This window comes from Aquarana catesbeiana, linkage group LG10 (genome assembly GCF_042186555.1).
Source record: "Aquarana catesbeiana isolate 2022-GZ linkage group LG10, ASM4218655v1, whole genome shotgun sequence".
NCBI classification, from domain to species: Eukaryota; Metazoa; Chordata; class Amphibia; order Anura; family Ranidae; genus Aquarana; species Aquarana catesbeiana.
This window is the reverse complement of record NC_133333.1, coordinates 43,943,514-43,966,298: the sequence shown is the minus strand read 5'-3', so window position 1 is coordinate 43,966,298 and position 22,785 is coordinate 43,943,514. Positions and strand designations below refer to the sequence as shown.

The window sequence follows — 22,785 nt, the reverse complement described above, 5'->3', positions numbered from 1 at the left end:
GTATGTGTAAAAAATGATCACATGCCTGAGAGCAGATATCTTGGCAACATTTGGACAGAAATGGAGAAAAAGGAAAAAAATAAACATGTTAAACAATACATGTGGCATTTCATACAAAAACAAGATATACATTTATATAGCGCCAACAACTTAAGTAATGCTTTACATATTGTACATTCACATCAATTGCTGCCCTCAAGGAACTTAGCTCATCTAAGTCTGCAGAGTCCTTATCCTTGCACACTCTTACACATGCCTGACCCCGACACTGTGACCATTTCACACTCCTGACCCCTACACTCTGTCCATTTCACACTCCTGACCCCTACACTCTGTGTATTACAAACTCCTGAACACTGCACTCTGTGTGCTACACACCCCTCACCCCTCTACTCTGTGCATTAGGTACTCCTAACCTCTGAATTCTGTGTATTACATACTCCTGACTCCTCTGATGAAGTCTCTTGACTTCATCAGAAGAATACCTCATCATATTCTACAGAGCTTTGCAGAGTCCACACTGAAATACATATCCGTATGTTTTAATACAGTACCCAGCGCTGCAAGGTAACAGACAAACAAACAGCTGCAAGGTAACTAACAAACATTCTGCCTGCTCCATGGGTGAAAGAAATTATTATTATTTGGTCACTGACTTTTTCAGTGGCATTAAAATTACCAATATCAAACTTGCTTGTGGCCTCATTCATCAACCAATACACTATATCAGTACTATTTATTTATGAAACAGTGAAAAGTGTATGGCCAGGTCAGGTCTGCACTGACCATGTAGATATTGTGCAGGCTGAGAAAAGTCTGATGATGCTGGGAGAATTTCACGGAGGAAAGGATGTCCTCATGCTGATTGGGGATCATATGTGAGTACATTACATCTGGAAAATGCTAGAGGAAAAATTAAAGACAAATAATAAAATGTAAAAATGTACAAATATTGTACACACATTAATGAATGGTGTTATAATATAGAACAAACTATTAGGGGTTGTAACCCCTCCCTGCTTTATGGAACTACAAAAAATATGGCTTTAGATATTGTTTAACCCTTTTATTGCCATCATACTAACAATTTGCCTATTTTCCCTGGGTAGTATGAACACGGAACCGCTCAGCTCTAAGAATCTCTGGGTTCAGAGCTGTCTAGAGTTGTCCTGTGGACAGATTCTCCCACCTGAGCTGTGGATCTCTGCAGCTCCTCCAGAGTTACCTCTCAGCTGCTTCTCTGATTAATGCTCTTCTTGCCCAGCATGTCAGTTTAGGCGGACAGCCATGTCTTGATAGGTTTCCAGTTGTGCCATACTCTTTCCAATTTGATGATGGATTGAACAGAGCTCCGTGAGATGTTCAAAGTTTGGGATATTTTTTTATAACCTAACCCTGTCTTAAACTTCTCCACAACTTTATCCCTGACCTGTCTGGTGTGTTCCTTGGGCTTCATGATACTGTTCGTTTACTAAGGTTCTCTAACAAACCTCTAAAGGCTTTACAGAACAGCTGTATTTATACTGAGATTAAATTATACACAGGTGGACTCTCTTTACTAATTAGGTGACTTCTGAAGGCAATTGGTTCCACATGATTTTAGTTTGGAGTATCAGAGTTAGGCTGGGTTCACACTGGTCCGACAAACGCTCCGACATTGGGAGCTCATGTCGCATGACGTGTGAAATTTAATGTTTCCCTATGGGAGCCGTCCTAACTGGTCCGACACAAGTCGTTCCGACTTTAGAAATGCTCCCTGTACTACTTTGGTCCGACTTTGATCCTACTTCAGCCTATTGACTATCATTGAAGTCGGATCAAAGTCGGATTGCCGTCTTGCATGATCCGACTTCGGCACGCGACTTGTGCTCAGATGTTCTTGAGGGGGAACTCCGCGCCAAATTTTAAATAAAAAACCGGCATGGGTTCCCCCTCCAAGAGCATACCAGGCCCTTGGGTCTGGTATGGACCTTGAGGGGAACCCCCTACGCCGATAAAAACGGCGTGGGGGTCCCCCCCAATCCATACCAGACCCTTATCCGAGCACGCAGCCCGGCCGGACAGGAATGGGGGTGGGGACGAGCGAGCGCCCCCCCTCCTGAACCGTACCAGGCCGCATGCCAGGGACTGTGACGGCATAAGGGGGCGGGGTCACCGCCTATATAAGTCAGAGCAGAGCGCACAGAGAGCATTCCAGCCGGGGAGAGCGTCGTGTCAACATCGGAAGAAGAGATGAAGAGAAGAAGCGGCGAGACAGCGGCGACAAGACAGCGGCAGCAGACCGGGCCCCTCGCTGGCAATAGAGCTGGAAGAAGATAGCGGTGGGGCCCGGGAGAAGAGGCGGAACACCGGGAGAAGTCGGAAGAAGATACCGGAGCTGCCCAATAAATTAATTTTGAAACCTGTGTACTGTGGTTTTTTTTATTGACACTTCCCTAGGTGAATGGGTAGGGGTACCATGTACCCCATACTCATTCACATAGGGTGGGGGGCCGGGATCTGGGGGCCCCCTTATTAAAGGGGGCTCCTGGATTCCGATAAGCCCTCCGCCCGCAGACCCCGACAACCAATGGCCAGGGTTGTCGGGAAGAGGCCCTTGTCCTCATCAACATGGGGACAAGGTGCTTTGGGGTGGGGGGCCGCAGCGCGCCCCCTCCCCCAAGGCACCAACCCCCCATGTTGAGGGCATGCGGCCTGGTACGGTTCAGGAGGGGGGGGGCGCTCGCTCGTCCCCACCCCCATTCCTGTCCGGCCGGGCTGCGTGCTCGGATAAGGGTCTGGTATGGGTTGGGGGCGACCCCCCATGCCGTTTTTTTCGGCGTAGGGGGTTCCCCTCAAGGTCCATACCAGACCCAAGGGCCTGGTATGCCCTTGGAGGGGGAACCCATGCCAGTTTTTTATTTAAAATTTGGCGCGGAGTTCCCCCTAATACCAACCAATGCCGGGCATTGGCGGGGATCCAAGTCGGATCCCCGTTCATTGAAAGTCGGACACATGCCGGCTTTATGTCTCAGGGCAAAGTCGGATCCAAAGTAGGACGGCTGTCGTGTCGCACCAGTGTGAACCCAGCCTAAAGGGGGCTGAATAGAAATGCATGCCACACTATTCACATATTTATATGTAAAAAAAAAAAAATTGAAAACCATTTATTTTCCTTCCACTTCACAATTATGTGCCACTTTGTGTTGGTCTATCACATGTTACAACAAAAATGTACAGTAAATGTATTTTATTGGGCTTTTATGACAAAATGTTGAAAATTTCAAGTGGTATGAATACTTTTTCAAGGCACTGTGTGTCTCATTAAAGAGAACCTGTTACCTGCACTGTGTTTAAATACTTGTAAGCCTCCTTGTGACAATAATTAAGTTTAAAAAAATGTCTAAGACATACACACATTTGAACACAAACTCATGTGTCAGGTATGCATACTGTAGAGCGTTAGCCTGGAGCTAGTTTAGGAGGAGTTAATTGTAGAGGGTAGGTAGGTACTTTCCCTTCAGGCCTCTTTATTGAGCAACTAGTCAGAGAGGCTTGTGTATGCCTGTTTTGCTGTTTGTGGTGAGAAGACCTGAATGCTGCATGGAAGCCTCCATACTCTGACTTTGTCCTGCTGGGTCATCTTGCCTGTAAATGTGACTTTCCAACACTGTGTATGCTGTGGCTGGGACACTAAACGTTATTCCTTTAAGACTGTGTTGTTCTGATGAGAGGATTTACTTGCGTTGTTTGAGCTGCGCCTGAAGACAAAGCCTGTAATTTTTTCTGTTTGGTGAAAAATAAATTATATTTTAAGTTACTGAAGTGTCTCCCAGAAGCCTGTTTACCCCTCTGATCCCGGCAATACAAAATTGAAAATTGTGCTACACATATTAGGTATAGTTACACACAACAGAGTAATGCCCCATACACGTGATCAGATTTTCCGACAACAAATGTTGGATGTGAGCTTGTTGGCGGAAAGTCCGACCATGTGTATGCTCCATCGAACATTTGTTGGCGGACTTTCCACCAACAAATGTTGGCTAACAGGTTCTCATATTTTCCACCAACAAATTTTTGTTGTCGGACTTTCCGATTGTGTGTACACAAGTCCGTCGCACAAAAGTTTGCGCATGCTCGGTATAAAGTACGAGCCAGAAGTGCTCGGTCTTGTAAAACTAGTGCTAGTAATAGAGATATCACATGACTATTGAACTTCCTTTTTATCGGCTCACCGTACGTCTTGTACGTCACTACGTTTGTAATTGTTGGCCAACATTTGTGTGACTGTGTGTATGCAAGACAAGTTGGAGCCAACAACCTTCAAACAAAATTCCACGGTTTTGTTGTTGGAAAGTCCGATCGTGTGTACGAGGCATTAGAGTTATAATTCTAGGGCCATCATGTATAATCTGAGCTGAACTAACTATAAAGGCATTTACATTTTGGGTACCATAGTTTTTTGCTATATTACAGGAGCATGCAGTTTTAAAAGATTTGCCTATTTTTGTATCTCTTTGCTAGACATTTTATTACTGAATATAGATGTGATAAACAGTAGCATAAATATTGTATGACATAAAAATATTCCATCCACCACCATTTTATTCTACAGGCTCTGCTGTCAAAAAATATAAAAAATTTGGAGGCTTTAGTGGAAAATAAATGTGGGTGGATCAACCAAAAAGGCATCGCACCACATCCCATATAGTCAAAGAAATTTGGAAACCTCAACATTTATTTTAACATCAATAAAAACACACATTTAGCTCCAATAAAAAATATATATTTGCACTTAGGGTTCATTTTATATCGGCCTTGCTTTACACAGTTATACTTTGAGGCTTTAGGAGCATTTTCATGTAAAAAAAGTGCATTTTAGTATTTGTGCGCAAAAAAAATGGTTTCAGTGACAGTGGTAAGGATGTAAAGTGGGGAAATGGTCATGGGAGGGAGTAATTGATATGCAATAACTAGACAGATATACATAACCGTGTTTTTACCTTCAGTATTTTCCAGCAGTAGACTCCATGTTGCTGTATATGGATTTGTCCTTGTGTGTTAGTTGCTATTTGTGGAAAGAAAGTTAGTCAGCTTGGCTGGAACTTTATAGGACTGGGATTTGAAGCGTAAGTAAATTAAAAAATATTCTGTAATATAATTTTTAAACTCTTGCGATACTATTCATTATTATCTAACCGGGCAGCACTCAAAACACTCCCACATCAGTGTGCCAAAATGTATAGAAATATTCTATGTGCCACGCTACTAAAAAAATAAAATGATGTAAAAGGAACTAATTCCCTTATAAGGTATATCCAATCAGTTATATGAAAAATGAACTCAATTAACACAAGATATTATCAAAACAAAGTAGTGCCAAATCACCCTGAGGAAGTCACAAGTCCCTGTGATGTAATGCGTAGGGGAGGGGGCAACAGGTTTGGCACGATGCTTAGATTAATGCTGGAGGAATTACAAAGCTGATGCACTGTCATGGAGATTTTATGATTTGTGCTGTGTATAGTAGGTGCACTGGAGCACTCAGCAAATGTGAATTGTTTACTTTTTAAAAAAATAAAAGCATAGAGTTTAAGGATATAAGCACTATTGGAGCTACTTTCTTTACATATATGATTTGGCAACCACTCATACTGGAGGGATAAAACAACGGTAGTGGAAGGAGGATTGGACACCTGTTACATTAGTCCTTAGAGACTAGAAAGCTGTTTTTGACCGAGCTTAATGTGATTGTAAGGCTTTGTTTTTTTATTTATTTTTTTAAAACAAACATGTCATACTTACCTCCACTGTGTAGTTCGTTTTGCACAGGGTGGCCCCAATCCTCAAATTCTGGGGTCCCCCAGCAGTACTGGTAGCTCCTGCCTGCATCGTATAACTCTCTAGGAGAAACGCTCTCCCAGGAGGGTTACCTTGCGGGCGCGCTCCCGAGCCCAGCATTCGGCGTCCATAGAATGTAGGACCCCCAGCGCCCGCATCATTGGGTTTGATTGACAGCAGAGGGAGCCAATGGCTGCACTGCTATCAATCTATCCAATGAAGAGCTGAGACACCAGGCAGAAAGGAAGAGCGTGTCCCTGGCGAGGGAATACGGGACTCGGGGGGGCTGGGGGGCCAGTCAGTGACATTTTTTTTTTCACCTTAATGCATAGGATGCATTAAGGTGAAAAAAACATGAGGGTTTACAACCCCTTTAAGTGTGAGGTCACACATTACCAGGTGAGCACAAACCTAATGGGGGAGCACAAGGGCATGTGTTAACACACGCATAAAGGAATAAGAAGGCACCTTTGGATGTTTGAGATTACAACACCTTACTGAGACACCCTTTAAGTTTTGGACTGCACTTGTTTGCATATTGAAACTTTACACATTTGTTGTATTACATTATTGCACATTCAATATATTGCACAATATATAGCATGGCACTTTATAATTTATTTAGCACTTATAACATTCAATTTGTATTAATTGATTCAGCAGATTGGATTGATATCGGTGGCAAGCAAGTTTTGTACTTGTGCAAAGAAAAATTCCTACGAGCCAAAATGAACCTAGTGCTAAAAGTAAGCACTACACAGCCACATACATGAATCACGCCTTGTAATGCGTGTGAAATATTAAATAAATAAATAAATATGATGCGCTAGAGTGTGCTAACCGTGCCCTAATCCTGGCACACACAGAGATACGGTGCATATACAACAGAGTATAAAATAATGTAACCCCAATATGTGCTATATCCCCCAAGATAAACAAACTAAATGTGCACAAATAAACAGTGCAGTGAGCATGTGAAATGGTAATAACAAAAATGGTCCAAAATGAAGCAATGCAAACCAGGTGCTAAAAGTGCAATTAACAAATAAATAATAAAATAAATAACATTTATTCATAAATGATTCATATATGCAAACAAAAGCTGAAAAATGACATGTGCCAGCCAAAAAGTGCAGAGTGTCACACAATACATATACTTAATCGTCCATCATAAAATAGACATATATTAAACACAAAAGTCCTTAATGAAAGTGATGACAACTGTGCTTCAGTGATGATGTTTTCAAACGTGCTGCGATTCCATGTGCCACATATCATGCGATGGTGAAACAAAAGGTGACCCCCCAAGGTAAAGCGCTCACCTTCGGGAATGTGACTAAGTCGCTAGACAGAGTCACAGGAAATGCTTTTGAGCTACCCAGGGCTCAGTATGGATCACAGGAAAACAGGCTCCAGCATAGGCTCAAATCATAGGCAAAAAGAGAAAGGAACCATATGGTGTGATAACGTTTAAAAAGTGTTTATTTACAAGGTCAGATAAAAAACTCTCCCCCAGAAGGGGGTACTCACATTTTGAGGGTACGTCAGTGCACCACTCAGAAGAGGCATATAACCTGGATAAAACAATAGGTAATGGATGTAGCAGTGAGGTTATAGAGACCGTCCCAGCACAGACAGCTGCTGCCTAAGGCCCCATTCACACTAGCGCGTTTTTTGATGCATTTTGCATTTTGCAGAAATGCACGGGAATTTTTTAACATGGGTTCCTATGGAACATGTTCACATCAATGCTTTTTTGTATCTCTGCGTTTTTGGAAAGGGTCGGGGACTTTTTTTCATGCAAAAAGCAGCGTTTTGCATGTAATGGTTTTCAATGGACAAGCATCAAAAACGCAAGTGCACCGTTTTTGCAGCGTTTTTGATGCGTTTTTGGTGCGTTTTTGGTGCGTTTTTGCCGTTTTTTTTATTTTTTTTTTTTGTAATTTTTTTGTAAGACTGTAAAAAAAAATGAAAAAAAAAAAAAAAAAAACGCAAAACGCAAATCGCGGCAAAAACGCTACAAAAACGCTGCTCAAAAACGTGGCAAGCATGAAAAAAAACCCTCCAAAAAGCTCAAAAGCAACATGCATAGGTGTGAATCGAGCCTTACACTCCATCCTGACCCCTCCCTACGCGTCTTCGACACAGGGCATACGTGATTCACATCCCCCCTGATGATGATGACACATATTTATGAATTAATGTTATTTATTTTATTATTTATTTGTTTATTGCACTTTTAGCACCTGGTTTGCACTGCTTCATTTTGGAGCATTTTTGTTATTACCATTTCACATGCTCACTGCACTGTTTATTTGTGCACATTTAGTTTGTTTATCTTGGGGGATATAGCACATATTGGGGTCACATTATTTTATACTCTGTTGTATATGCACTGTATCTCTGTGTGCCAGGATTAGGGCATGGTTAGCACACTCTAGCGCATCATATTTATTTATTTAAGTTTTGTACTTGTATTGGCACTACTTTGTTATGATATTATCTAGTGTTAATTGAGTTAATGTATTCATATCACTGATTGGATATACTCTAAGAGAATTAGTTACATCATATTATTGTATTTTATTAGTAGCACGGTACATAGAATATTTATATAAAAAAAAAATATTCTGTATCTTCTTCAAAGCATTAGATTTCCCAGTACAGCATTCTGCTAACAGTGCAGTATAACCAGAACACCAATAATTATTTTACATACACTGTGATATAGCCAGAATTAATAATAAAAATATGTATAATATTTACCTCATAGTGAGATTCTTGACTTGTTTTCCCCTGTATATAAAAGGCACACATATTACATCATACAAAAAATACCAACGTTATCAGTAATAAAATCTTAGTTAATATTAGAGATTAATGCACCAAAAAAAAAAAATACGTTGGAGATCAGACCTCTTTCTTTTTTTATTTTATTGCAATCCTATAATAAATTGTGTGTCTGTTGTATTTTTTAGATTGTCAACACACACACCTAGGGCCCTGTTTATCAACATTGGTTGCACAAATATTAGAAGCATTCATGCATGCTGAATCAATTTCACTGTAATATTTGTAAGAGATTAATTCCAATCTCTTTAGCTCCATCTAGTGTCCAAAGTGCTGCTTAGTTCTCTAAAACACCTCCATGAGAGAATTATACTGCATTGTGGTCACTAGATGGAGCTGAAGAGATTAGAATTTGTCTTTTACAAATATTACAGTGAAATTTATTCAGCATGCGTAAATGCTTCTGATATTTGTGCAACCAATGTTGCATTATTCTCTTACAAAAATTATGGAACATTTATTCAGTGAGCACAAATATTTCTGACATTTGCGCAACAGATGTTTTAAAAATAGACCCCCAAGTGGCTGGTATTAGGTTAGCAAGCAAACAGGCCCCCTGCTATTGTAATACCCATTTGCTATTTATCACTATGGAATTCTAGAATGGGTAAAGAAAAGTCCCCATTTCAAATGCAATGCCATGATAGCCAGGTAAAGGAGTGCCTTGTGCCTCTCACTATATATGGTCAGTAGAGATGAGCTTCAGATTAGAACCAAGCTAGAATTCGGTATGAATTTTGCCTTTTTGGCATATGGGAAAACTAAATAGGGTGTTCACCTGCCCGCCGAGGAAGTAATAGATTTAGCAGTGTTTTTTTCCACCCAGACATTTCTTTACTAGACAGTAATGAGCCAGTTGGTGCGTTCCAGTATCACAAATAAATGCACTTCTGGCATTTCTGTACTAAATGGAAAGTCCAATAAGGTGTCTGTAATTGTGTGCCTGTATCACAAACAGACACATTCCAGTATAATTTAATTACCAAATAAAGCAATCAAGGTGGACTAATGCCGCGTACACACGGTCGGACTTTTCATCTACAAAAGTCCGACAGACTTTCGACGGACTTTTGGCGTACTTTTGGCGCACTTTTGGCGGACTTGCGGCAGACTTTCTTACGAACGGACTTGCCTACATACGATCATACAAAAGTCCGACGGATTCGTACGTGATGACGTACACCGGACTAAAATAAGGAAGTTGATAGCCAGTAGCCAATAGCTGCCCTAGCGTGGGTTTTTGCCCATCGGACTAGCACACAGACGAGCGGATTTCTGGGTCCGGCGTAGTTATGACGTAAAGATTTGAAGCATGTTTCAAATCTAAAGTCCGTCAGATTTGCGGCTGGAAAAGTCTGCTGAAAGTCCGCTGAAAGTCCGGGGAAGCCCACACACGATCGGATTGTCAGCCAGCTTTAGTCCGTCGGCGTCCGTCAGACTTTTGTAGATGAAAAGTCCGACCGTGTGTACGCGGCATTAGGCTCGTTTCACACTGCTGCAACCCCATTGTCCTGCGATTTCCAGTGCGACTTGCTTGTGACTTTCATGTGTCCTGAGAAGTCTAAAGCACTCAAGTCACATAAAAAGTCGCACCAAAGTAGTGCAGGAACCTTTCTTGAATCAAATCCTTTTTATTATTTTATATGGAAACAACATTAAAACAATACAGGCAAAGCCACAGAAACAAAATCACACCAAACCCAAGAAAAAAAAAAAACCCTTTCTAAAAGTCACTGCAACTTGAGTCGCATTAATGGGAACGGCCACATTTCAACTAAATGGGTTTTGCAAATGATATGCAACTTTATGTATCGCAAGTCCGTGTGTACCAGGGCTAATACTGCTCTGCTTGTTTAGCAGGGAATCGCTCCGCTGATCCCCACTGAGTAGGCAGATGACAGGTCCATCTCCACTCACTGTGCAGAGCAGACACGGACCCAGTCCCACTCTCCTCAATGGAGAAACCGGGTGGAAATGGACCGCCTGTCCATTTTCATCCGATCCCCAGATGGATGGTAAATAGGACCACCATCTGTCTGGATTTTGCAGGCAGGATTGGATCTGATGCCGGCGGGTGTCAGTGGACATCCGCCGCTCCATAGAGGAGACCGCAAGGCCCAATCAGGTCCACCTCACCTGAAAAACTGACAGGCAGCCCTGATCAGAAAGCCTGTGTGAAAGGACCCTAAATTTTCGTTTCTTCTGGGGTTTATTATAGGAACTGAGAAAAAGAGAGATCCCCCTTCATTGGGACTTTTAAGGCAACATACACTTGAGCAATGCAAAAAAAATCAAATTTATTGGATATACATACAAATTTCCGATCATAGAAATGATCGATAGTTAAACAACATCAAAGTTTGTACAAGAAATACACACATATGAAAAACCACAAAAACAGAAAACAATAATTTACATGAAAAATATGACAACTAAATAATAATACTCTCCAGTATATAGTAATCTCCGGTCATATTTTTCTTGTAAATTTTTGTTTTTGTGGTTTTTCATATGTGTATATTTCTTGTACAAACTTTGATGTTTTTTAACTATCGATCATTTCTATGATCAGAAATGTTTATGTATATCCAATAAATTCGATTTTTTGCATTACTCAAGTGTATGTTGTCTTAAAAGTCCCAATGAAGGGGGATCTCGCTTTTTTCTTAATCAAATATTAGGGATGTGGCAACTACACTTCTTTGACCTGACATGGTGAAACCCTTTCTTTTGCTATTATAGGAACATGAGATTCTAGGAATTTTCCATGATCCAGTTTCAGTGATGGTTTAATGGAATTTAATCTGAATTTTTTATTGCACAAATAAATAAATAATAATAATAATTCTATTACCTGAGCTCCTGGCAAAGTTCTTTCATAGATGTGTTGTTCAGGAACATTCACATACACTTGATTTTCTTGTGTTTCTAAAAAGAAGACAAAATGTAAACAGTGTAAAAGGATTGTTTTAAAACTCAATGAGCTACAATTATAAATAAAATTCATTTATCATATAATCAATAAAAATTATAGAATTTTCTGGGTTTGTATGCCGATGGCTGATCTTCATTGAATTTGAAGTCCTAATAATAAAAAAGACAAAGTTGTGTATACAACAAACACTGGAATCCTTCTCCTTACTCAGTGCAACGTATAACATTAAAGTGAAAGATATAATACCAACATGTAAGAAAAAAAATGAAAGAAAAAACAGAAGCACTGAATTGGAAATAGGATCACCCCCCCCCCCCCCCCGCTCCTAAAAAAAAACTTGCAAACTCAATCAGGTGTAGCTAATCACCTTCTCAATGGCACACAAAGCCATTTGACTTTCAACTGTGGTGTGTGGAGCAATTCTCAGATTAGGATAGAAGTTCATTTTTTATTGTTCTTGAAATGCTTTACATTTCCAGTGGAGTTTAGAGAAGTTTATAAAGGTCCATGAAGTTCATGCGAGGATGTTAAATAAAGTATATGTACCACAAACATATTGTTTATGTAAAGAGAAAATTGTACTTTACCTAGGTGGTGTTCAGGTTCACTAACTCTGTAGAGGAAAGAATTTATATTTAGTTTAGACATTCGTCCATAATTTTATTAGGTTATTTATTTGGAAAGCTATCATTGGGAAAAACATTCCCTTGACTAGGGTAGTTCAGATAACTTACTGCCCCAACTCAAGAATTGTACCTACAACCCCCCCTTTCCTTAAATAAGGACACTGACACTGTATTGGATTTAAATGGCCGGTTCGGTCTTTATTAACTAAAAAACCATATTAAAAACATACACATTATTAAATACTCCAGCTCAAATCCGAATAACTGGTTGCAGGTCCCTGACGACCCCATCTTTGGAATCTGTGGTACCTCTAAGTTAGGTTCTGTCCCCAGCCACAAAACACCACCTCGAGGATTCGCTAACTGACCACAGACCCCTACCACCTTACTACCCGGTAGTCTAGACTGAACCAGACCAACCAGGAGGACTCCATACCTGAGATGGGTCCCACCGTTTACTCAAATACCTCATGCTGTATACCCATTGTCAAGGAAACAACCGCAAAAGACCATCTTCTTCCACCACAGCCAAACCACTTCCACTAGGGAAGGAGGGAGGGACGTTCCACCATGATTTTAACCTGCAACTGACGTGTTTTCGCTCCACCCCCACACTATTATCTACCCGGCTCCTCCCCATCTCCTTGTGACTCCTCCAATCCGGTAAGAGCCAGTTCTTTCTATCTAACCAGCACCTGACTTAACCTGTTACAGTCTGGTAGTTACTTCCACCCGTCATGTCTGTCCTGTGCTTACATTTTTTCCAGCTACGTACATGTCTTTCAAGTGATGCGTTCATCCCACACAGACTATAGGATTTCCATGAGATTTCAAAGGAAAATTCAAAATGGTCTTGCAAACAATGTTATTTTTATTTTAAGATTTAAAGATTTTTAAATGTAAACATTTTAAACGGTTATTTTTTTTCTTACAAATAACAATTTAATACAGGGTGCATCCCCAATACTGCTATTAATATTATTAATGCACCAAAAAAAAATAAGTTGGAGATCAGACTCTTTTTCTTTTTTTTCTTCCCTTTTTTAATTGAAATCCTCTAATAGATTGTGTGTCTGTTTTTTTTAGATTGTCAACACACACACACACACCTAGGGCTCGGTTTATCAACATTGGTTGCACAAATATCAGAAGCATTCACGCATGCTGAATCAATTTCACTGTAATATTTGTAAGAGACTAATTCCAATCTCTTTAGCTCCATCTAGTGTCCAAAGTGCTGCTTAGTTCTCTAAAACACCTCCATGAGAGAATTATACTGCATTTTGGTCACTGGATAGAGCTGAAGAGATTAGAATTAGTCTCTTACAAATATTATGGTGAAATGTATTCAGCATGCGTGAATGCTTCTGATATTTGTGCAACCAATGTTGCATTGTTCTCCCCATTTAAAATGCAATGCCATGATAGCCAGGTAAAGGAGTGCCTTGTGCCTCTTACTATATATGGTCAGTAGAGATGAGCTTCAAATTAGAACCAAGCTAGAATTCGGTCTGAATTTTGCCTTTTTGGCATATGGGAAAACTAAATAGGGTGTTCACCTGCCCGCCGAGAAAGTGATAGATTTAGCAGTGTTTTTCTTTATCGTACATCACGGGACACAGAGCACCATAATAATGACTATTTGGGTTATACACTACCTTTAGGTGATTGGACACTGGCAACCAATAGTAAGACGGTTCCTCCCATATAACCCCTCCTATACCGGAAGTACCTCAGTTTTTTCGCCAGTGTCTTGAAGGTGATGGTCATGGCCGTTGAAAGCTCTTCAAAATTCCTCAATGATTTCCCAGTGAGGACGTTATAATCGGATCCATTCGGATGGCATAACAAAGTGGATTGTACCCGAGCCTCAGTTAAAGAGCGAGGTTTTGCTTATAACGTGTCCTATATAGGCGCTGGACCCTTGTTAAGTTGGTATTCCTTGTCAAACTTGCCCAAGGTAAACCAGAAAGGGTGCTTTACAGGTCCAGGGGTGTGGACCCAAAGAAATGGGGGGTCCGGTCCTTGAAGGTCCTCAGAGGCGCTACCCGCCGTGATGGGGGAAGATTGGGCCTGGTAAAACAGGCCCTGCTGCTTGGGACGGTGAGTACTCCCTTTGGGAATTTTTTTTATATATATTTCCCTTTGAAAGAACCTGCTGGTAAACCTTAAACTTGTGTCTGGGATTACAGATGGCCGGTATGGCGCACATTTCGGGCGGGCGTGCGCGAGTGTGCGCATGTGCCACATGCGCGCCGCTGGAATGTGTGTGCATGTCGTTGGTGTGCCCGCTGCTGTGCGCGTCACAGATGCGCCACGTGCGTCAGAACGGCGCATGCGCCGTGCAGCGGGCATACCGCTGAACACATGGGCGCGCGCGCTCACTCTCAGGCTAAGGCTTTATAAGGATGAAGCTCCTGGCATGCGCGTGGACAGCACAGAGCAATATTTGGGCACGTGAGTCTGGAGGTTTTTGACACAGTTGTGGCAGGTTGAAGGCTGGTTATAGTTTGTGGGGAGTACTCTTTTTCCTCGTATGTAAGCAATGTTTTCCAGAAAACGAGGTATAGGGAACAAGGCAAGCACAGGGGTAAGAGTACCTCCTTTAAAAACAGGAGACCAACCCCATGCTGATGCAGCCTCAGTTTCTCCCGAAAGACCTGCGGAATCTGGCCTGGCTGAGCCATTACATTTGTCAGGCATAGGGCCACTACCAATATACCTGCCTCGGCTTATGTTACAAAGGATGATTTCGCATCTCCCTTAGCGGGCCTTGAAGGCAAAATAGCTGGCATGATTGCCTCTGTAAGACAGGGGGGAGGAAGCTTAATAGATCTCCCTCCCCTGAGCCTGGGCCAAGTGGAGAGTCACTAGAGCACCAGGACTCTTATAGCCAGATGGGTCCAGGTGATCTGGAACCAGAGTGGGCGGAGGGTTTGGAAGAGGTTGTCATAAAAGACTGGGAGGAAGGAGAGGCTGAAGAATCCTCGGCTGAGGACTCTGGCTCTGAAGAGCCAATTTCACCCTCCCATTCCCAAAAACTGTTTATCCAATCTCTGACTGAGATGGTACGAATTGGGTTTAAGTTACCCCCGGTTCAGGAGTCTGGACTCTCCTGTTCTACTTTGGGATCTTTGCGACCTCAGCAAGTTTCTCAAGCGTTCCCTTTGCATCCATTACTGGAGCAGGTGGTTTACGCAGACTGGGATCACTCTGACAGGATATACTTACCTCCAAAAAGGTTTTCTATCTTATATCCTATGGAGGAGAAGTTCAGGAAAAAATGGGGGACACCTTTGGTGGACACTGCCATTTCTTCAGTAAATAAAAGTTTAACCTGCCCAGTGGATAATGCCCAGGTATTTAAGGATCCGGCTGATAAAAAGCTAGAGTCCTTATTAAAAGCCTCCTTTTCGGGGGCTGGTGCAGCAGTTCAGCCAGCAGTTGCAGCTATTGGGATTTGCCAATCCCTAAAGGATCGCTTTAAAAGGTTGGTAAAGAACCTACCTTGCCAGGAGGAATCTGCCGAGGAATTGTCGGAGATTCCTCATGCTTTATGTTTTGCAGTGGATGCATTGAAGGACTCAATCCAGCAGATGTCTCGTTTTGTGTTACTGTCAATCCATATGCGTAGAGTCTTGTGGCTAAAGAACTGGTCTGCTGAGACGCCATGCAAAAGGCTACTCGCAGCTTTTCCATTCCATGGAGAACGCTTGTTTGGCGAGGATCTGGATAAATATATCCAAAAGACCTCTGGAAGAAAGAGTGCCCTACTCCCTATTAAAAAGAAAGGGAAGCAACCCTCTTATAAAATTCCCAATGCTCCAGGGCCTAGTGCTTCTTCCCCTAAGCGGTATCGACGGCCTCAGCTGTCTGGGTTTAAAAAAGACCCCAGGGTCAGAAGAAGCGCTGGACCCAAAAGCCACCCAAGCCCAACTCCAAGTCTACCTTGTGAAGGGGCGCCCCCGCTCTCAGACCTTTTCACCGTACTGAAACCAAATGGGGAAGTAAGGCCCATTTTGGACCTCAAGGCTCTAAACCTTTTTGTAGACGTCCGGTCCTTCCGTATGGAGTCGGTTCGTTCAATAATAAAATCTCTGAGAAAAGGAGACTATTTAGCTTCTATAGATATCAAGGACGCGTACCTTCATGTGCCGATCTTCGGTCCACATCAAAGTTTCCTACGTTTCGCAGTAGAGGGCAGTCATTTCCAATTTGTGGCACTACCATTCGGTCTGGCCACGGCCCCCAGGGTTTTCACAAAGATTCTGGCCCCGGTGTTGGCTTCCCTAAGGTCTCAGAAGGTCTCCGTAGTAGGATATCTGGACGATATTCTCCTAAGGGATTGCTCTTGCCCCATACTGGTTCAAAAACGTGTCAAGAACAGTACGGGTTTTACAGCGCCTAGGTTGGATTCTAAATGTGGACAAGTCAGCCCTTTGTCCGACCCAAGCCTTGGTGTATCTGGGTCTGGTTTTGGACACCGCCAAAGAAAAGGTGTTTCTGCCCCCCTTAAAGGTCGCCACCATAGTGGAACTCGTCCAGAATGTGAAAAAAGAACCAACACCTTCTATTCGGCTGTGCATGAGGTTGCTGGGCAAGAGGGTGTCGTGCTTCAACGCAGTGCCATATGCACAGTTCCACTCCAGAGTGTTCCAGAACAGTATTCTAAAAGCCTGGGACAAGTCAGCTCGAACCTTGGATCAACCTATGGTTCTATCTCCACAGGTACTATGGAACCTCTCTTGGTGGTTAAGAACCAGCAATTTGAAAAAAGGGAAATCTTTCCCACCAGCAGCCTGGAGAGTGGTAACTACAGACGCCAGTCTTCTCGGCTGGGGAGCAGTCCTAGAGGAGGCGTCTGTTCAGGGAATATGGTCCCAGACATAAAGGACCCTGCCCATCAATCTATTGGAGATTTGGGCAGCTCATCTGGCTCTGCGATTCTGGACATCCAGATTGCGGGGTCTCCCTGTCCGAGTCCAGTCCGACAACTCCACGGTAGTGGCATATATCAACCACGAGGAAGGTAACAGGAGTCGGGCAGCCCAAAGAGAAGTAAATCATATATTGACTTGGGCAAAAAAACATGTGCCGTTTCTTTCGGCAGTGTTTATGCCGGGGGTGGACAATTGGCAGGCAGATTTCCTAAGTCGCCAGAAATTGTTGCCAGGGAAATGGTCCCTGCATCCCAAGGTTTTTCTACAGATTTGTCAACACTGGGGGGGACCCCAGATGTGGATCTGCTGGCATCCAGATTCAATGCCAAGCTGGACAGGTTTGTATCCAGGACCAGGGATCCGCTTGCTGTCGGGATAGACGCATTAGTAGTTCCTTGGGATCAGTATTCTCTGATATATGCCTTCCCTCCGATCCAAATTCTGCCGCACTTATTACGCAGAATACAGGAGGAACAAAAGCCAGTGATCCTAGTGGCCCCAGCGTGGCCCCGGAGATCCTGGTACACGAAGATTGTGAAGTTGGCAGTGGGGGACACATTGGTCCTTCCATGCCATCCAGACCTGTTGTCTCAAGGACCCATATTCTATCCTTCTTTACGGTAGCTGAATTTGATGGCTTGGCTATTGAGACCAGACTATTGGTATTATGGGTTCAGTCTTGTCTACTTTGATAAATGCTAGAAAGTCAGTTTGTAGAGCTATCTATTATAGAGTCTGGAAGTCATACATTTCTTGGTGTGAGAAAAGGAAATGGAACCCTCGTAGGTATACGATTGGAAGGGTTCTTGCCTTTCTTCAAGCAGGAGTAGACTTGCAGCTGGCTTTAGGGACAATTAAAGGACAGATTTCGGCCTTATCGTTTTTTTTCCAAAGACCAATTGCATCCCATTCTTTGGTGCGAACCTTTGTCAAGGGAGTAACACACCTGAGGCTGCCGGTTAAACCGCCTTTATGTCCCTGGGACCTAAATTTGGTGCTGTCAGCCTTACAGAGTCAACCGTTTGAACCTATTAGGCATATTCCTTTGGTCCTATTGACCAGAAAATTGTTTTTTTTGGTGGCTATAACATCGGCTAGAAGGGTGTCAGAATTGGCCGCCCTTTCTTGCAAGGAACCCTTTTTGATTCTTCATCAGGACAGAGTGGTCATGTGCCCTCGTCCGGATTTTCTACTGAAGGTGGTTTCCAAATTTCATTTGAATCAGGATATCATTTTACCTTCCTTTTTTCCAAACTCTAAGACTAGGGAGGAAAGTTTGCTTCACTCACTGGATGTGGTGAGGGCGATCAAAGTTTACTTGAAAATGTCAGCTCCCTTTCGGAAGACTGACTGTTTTTTTGTCCTGCCAGAGGGTCCTAAGAAAGGACAGCCGGCAACAAGTTCAACTATATCCAAGTGGATTCGCCAGACTATTATCCAGGCGTATGGATTAAAGCACAAGGTTCCGCCTTGGGTTTTAAAAGCACACTCCACTAGGGAGGGTTAGTGCATCATGGGCAGTACGCCAACAGGTGTCTATGGCCCAGGTTTGCAAAGCGGCCGCTTGGTCTTCAGTTCATACGTTCACCAGGTTTTACCAGGTGGATGTTAGATCTCAAAAGGAGACTGTTTTTGGCCACAGCGTGTTGCAGGCAGCTTTATAGTCTCAGGCCCGTTGGGGCTTAGGGATATTGTGCCCCCCCTCAGGTGCATTGCTTTAGGACATGCCAAATAGTCATTATTATGGTGCTCTGTGTCCTCTAATGTACGATAAAGAAAAACGAATTTTTAAAACAGCTTACCTGTAAAATCCTTTTCTTGGAGTACATCATGGGACACAGAGGTCCCTCCCCTCTTTCTGGGATCGTCATTGCTTGCTACAAAACTGAGGTACTTCCGGTATAGGAGGGGTTATATGAGAGGAACCGTCTTACTATTGGTTGCCACTGTCCAATCACCTAAAGGTAGCGTATAACCCAAATAGTCATTATTATGGTGCTCTGTGTCCTGTGATGTACTCCAAGAAAAGTATTTTACAGGTAAGCTGTTTTAAAAATCCATTTTTTTTCCACCCTTACTAGACAGCAATGAGCCAGTTGGTGCGTGATGCGTTCACCCCACACAGACTATAGGATTTCCATGAGATTTCAAAGGAAAATTCAAAATGGTCTTGCAAACAGTGTTATTATTTTAAGATTTAAAGATTTTTAAATGTAAACATTTTAAACGGTAATTTTTTTTCTTACAAATAACAATTTAATACAGGCTGCATCCCCAATACTGCTATTACAGCACACCCTGGATTTTCTACAGGACGAGCACAGCAGAACCTGTTTTTTTCCAGACCTTTTCTCTCTATTTAAGAATTCTAATTTTTTTTGTGCTTGGAAAGAGCAGAAAGGAAAAGTAGGTGCTGAGCCTGTTCAGTTCTGTATAAAACAACCATTTTTTCCAACAGAGCAGCTAAGAATAGCAGAGAAACGGATTAAAAAAAGCCTACAGTTTCATCTGTTGGCTGGAAATTTATATATGCAATACTGCATCCTAATTTGACTAAAAAATAAAAAAGTTAAATTTTTAGTCCTGGAAAATAAATAAAGAATATAATACAAAACTTGTTACATCTGCAAAACAACACAGACATGTAAAATGAATAGGGCCATTAGTCATTATGAAACAATATGCATTTTTAGGTGATGATAAATGTGGGGTGAAGGCATCCCCTGTAAACATACTGATTTGAACATTTCATTAGTGTATTTAGGAACAAGAAATCTAATAAATACTGAACCCCAGAAAAAATTCCATCACATTCATATATAAAGCCGGTATTTTGAAACAAAAAATAAATAAATAAAAACAATATATAAAATTACATTAGTCATGTGCAGAACGATTTTTTTTAATTTGTTTCAGTATTTACATAAATTTGTTTAGTTAAATTAGTTTAATTCATTTTCACAATTCATTTTCATTCAAATTGCACTCAATTTCGATTTGAATTCAATTGAATTTAATTCTAATCGAATTCCATTCTAAAATAAATGTATTCTATTGAAAATTCGAATTTTGGAAGATGGTTATATTCTTTCTATTCCATTCTATTCTATTGTTTTTTTCTATTCTGTCTATTCTTTTATATCCTATTATAATATATTCTTTTCAAATGCAAAATTTATTCTATTTGAAATTCAAATTCCATTTAAAATTCAAATTTCGGAAAACAGTTATATTGTTAAATTCTTTTCTATTCAAATTTAAATTTATAATATTCGAATTTCGGAAGAAGGTTATATATACTTTCTATGTTATTCTATTCTTTTTTTTCTATTCTATTCTTTTCTAGTCAATTCTTTTTTATTGTATTCAAATTTGAATTTCAAATTTTAGAAGATGGTTATATTCTTTCTATTTTATTTTATTCTATTTTATTCTTCTATTTTCTATTCTATTTTGTTCTGTTTTACTATATTAATTTCTATTCTTTTATTTTCTATTCTATTCCTTTATTTTCTATTATCTTGCTTTATTCTTTATTCTTTTATATTTTATTCTGTTCTGTTTTACTCTATTATATTATATTATTTTATTTTCTATTCTATTCTTTTCTAATAAATTCTTTTCTATTCCATTTTATTCTCTTTGGAAATTCAAATTTGATATAAAAACTATTCAAATTCGAATTTCATCTGAAATTGTGTTTGTAATTTCGGATTAATTTAAACTTGTTACTATTGTAATTCAGAAATTCGGATACATCTGAATTTCCAAATAATGAAAAATGTGTCCGAATTTCAATTCGGAGTAAAACGATGTCTAAATAGTATGGTACACTTTTTAAATTGTAAGTCTTTTTACTTGTACCTTTTCATATTTCTCATTATGAATTCAACAACATATACAGTATATAACTCAAAGGTGATACTTTATTATTACTTGGGCAATATTTAAAATGAAAGCTGCTCATATAGCTTCTGAACTAAAGCTGCCAAATCTTTTAGCAGAGGTTCCTGACAATCCTATCCTTAATAGAGCCCTTTCACACTGGGGCGATGTTGGCGCCGGTGGTAAAACGGCGCTATTTTTAGCGCCGCTTTACCGGCGTTTTAGCGGCGGTATTCCGGCGCCAGCGGGGTGGTTTTACCCCCCGCTAGCGTCCGAGAAAGGTTTAAAACCACTGGAAAGAGCTGCTGCAGCATCGCTTTGCTGGCGGTATAGCCGCGCTGTCCCATTCATTTCAATTGGCAGGAGTGGTGAAGGAGCGGTATACACACCGCTCATTCACCGCTCCAAAGATGCTGCTAGCAGGACTTTTTTACCGTCCTGCCAGCGCACCAGTCCAGTGTGAAAGCCCTTGGGCTTTCACACTGGAGTGTGAGGAGCGGCTCTTTCAGGGCATTTTGCAGGCGCTATTTTTAGCTCTGTAGCACCTGCAAAGCGCCCCAGTGTGAAAGGGGTCTTATAGTGACCATACACAGTGCATTTTCTGATGGCTAGAGCTTTTAGCTCTCAAAAGTTTTTAAAGCAACCTTTAGCTCCATTTTGGGGATTTAATGGGAGTGCTGGCTGTCACCCTAAACAAGTTTCTGGCTTTAGTAGGCTTTCAACAAATTTGGTGTAGCGTTATTCTGTGTAAACCAGGATAGCTCAAGGTAACTAAAGAGGAAATGGCCTTGAATACACAGAGAGCTCATAACAGCTTTAGGAACCAAGGTCTAATTCTTATCATTAGAAACTTTCAGAAGTGTAAATAGTCAAGGTTAAAAATTAATGAAACATTGGACACTTTATTCAAATAAGGCAGTAATACGAGTTGAAAAATAAAGGAGAGAGAAGTAAGTGAAAACCAGCGTCATATGCTTTTACTGGACTGGTATTAAAATGCAAGTTACTTAAAATGCATTTTGGTAAAAACCTTACCCACCGACAAACCATCAGTGCAGCAAGATATACACCAGAAATAATTGTAAACTGAAACTCCAGCCAAAACTTTTTTTTGTTTTAGATAGGTGGGCAATGGTTAGAACTTCTGCTGTTTTTAGTTGTTGTTTGTGCTGCGTTTAGGAGATTTGCTTATATATTACAGTTTTATCTGATCTAGTGTCACTCAGAGAGCAAACGAGGGAATGGGTATCAATGGGACAGAAACACTCACACAACAACAACAAAAATCTGATGATCTGATTCTCTATTGCTTGGACAGGAAGTGAAAAGAAATTTCCAAATAGAGACAACGTAGGAAAAAAAAACTAACAGAGGTTCTAACCCCTTAACGCTTTGCCCAACAAATCTCAAAACATAAGCGGATTATTAGTCCATCTTAAATCAATTTAGTCAGGTGGATAATTGGGTGTTCATCACAAATTCCAGAATTTTAGTTTTTTTTTTTTTTTTTTAAGGTCTCACTTTTTTTGAAAGGCATAGTTACTTAAAATGATAACAATAATTACAATATAAAATTGTAAATTATTATAAATATTGAAGTGACAGACAGTGAGTTTTCACACCCCCTATGTAACAAATAGGCCTTCTATTTCTCAGTAAAGTTTGTGTGGTTTTTTTTCTTTACAAATTTCTTTGCTCTTAAAATAAATCACTCAATCTAAAACAA

The 22,785-nt window shown here is 41.0% G+C and overlaps 1 protein-coding gene across 6 annotated transcripts in view; it reads right to left on the bottom strand.

Annotated features, from left to right (window-relative positions):
• Positions 1–22,785, bottom strand: part of LOC141110635 (cell adhesion molecule CEACAM1-like) — a 165,261-nt gene that overhangs the window by 37,235 nt on the left and 105,241 nt on the right. For 4 of the 6 annotated variants that reach the window (XM_073602088.1, XM_073602087.1, XM_073602085.1 and 1 more), the window contains exons 9-12: positions 12,196–12,221; positions 11,528–11,601; positions 8,590–8,619; positions 4,986–5,050 (exon numbers count right to left, since the gene is read on the bottom strand). In XM_073602088.1, coding sequence (XP_073458189.1) covers positions 4,988–5,050; positions 8,590–8,619; positions 11,528–11,601; positions 12,196–12,221 — 193 coding nt within the window. In that variant the 3' untranslated portion in view covers positions 4,986–4,987. Of the gene's footprint in view, positions 1–186; positions 904–2,996; positions 3,766–4,985; positions 5,051–8,589; positions 8,620–11,527; positions 11,602–12,195; positions 12,222–22,785 lie in introns of those variants that run through there. The other 2 variants (XM_073602084.1, XM_073602086.1) reach the window with 2 other exon arrangements.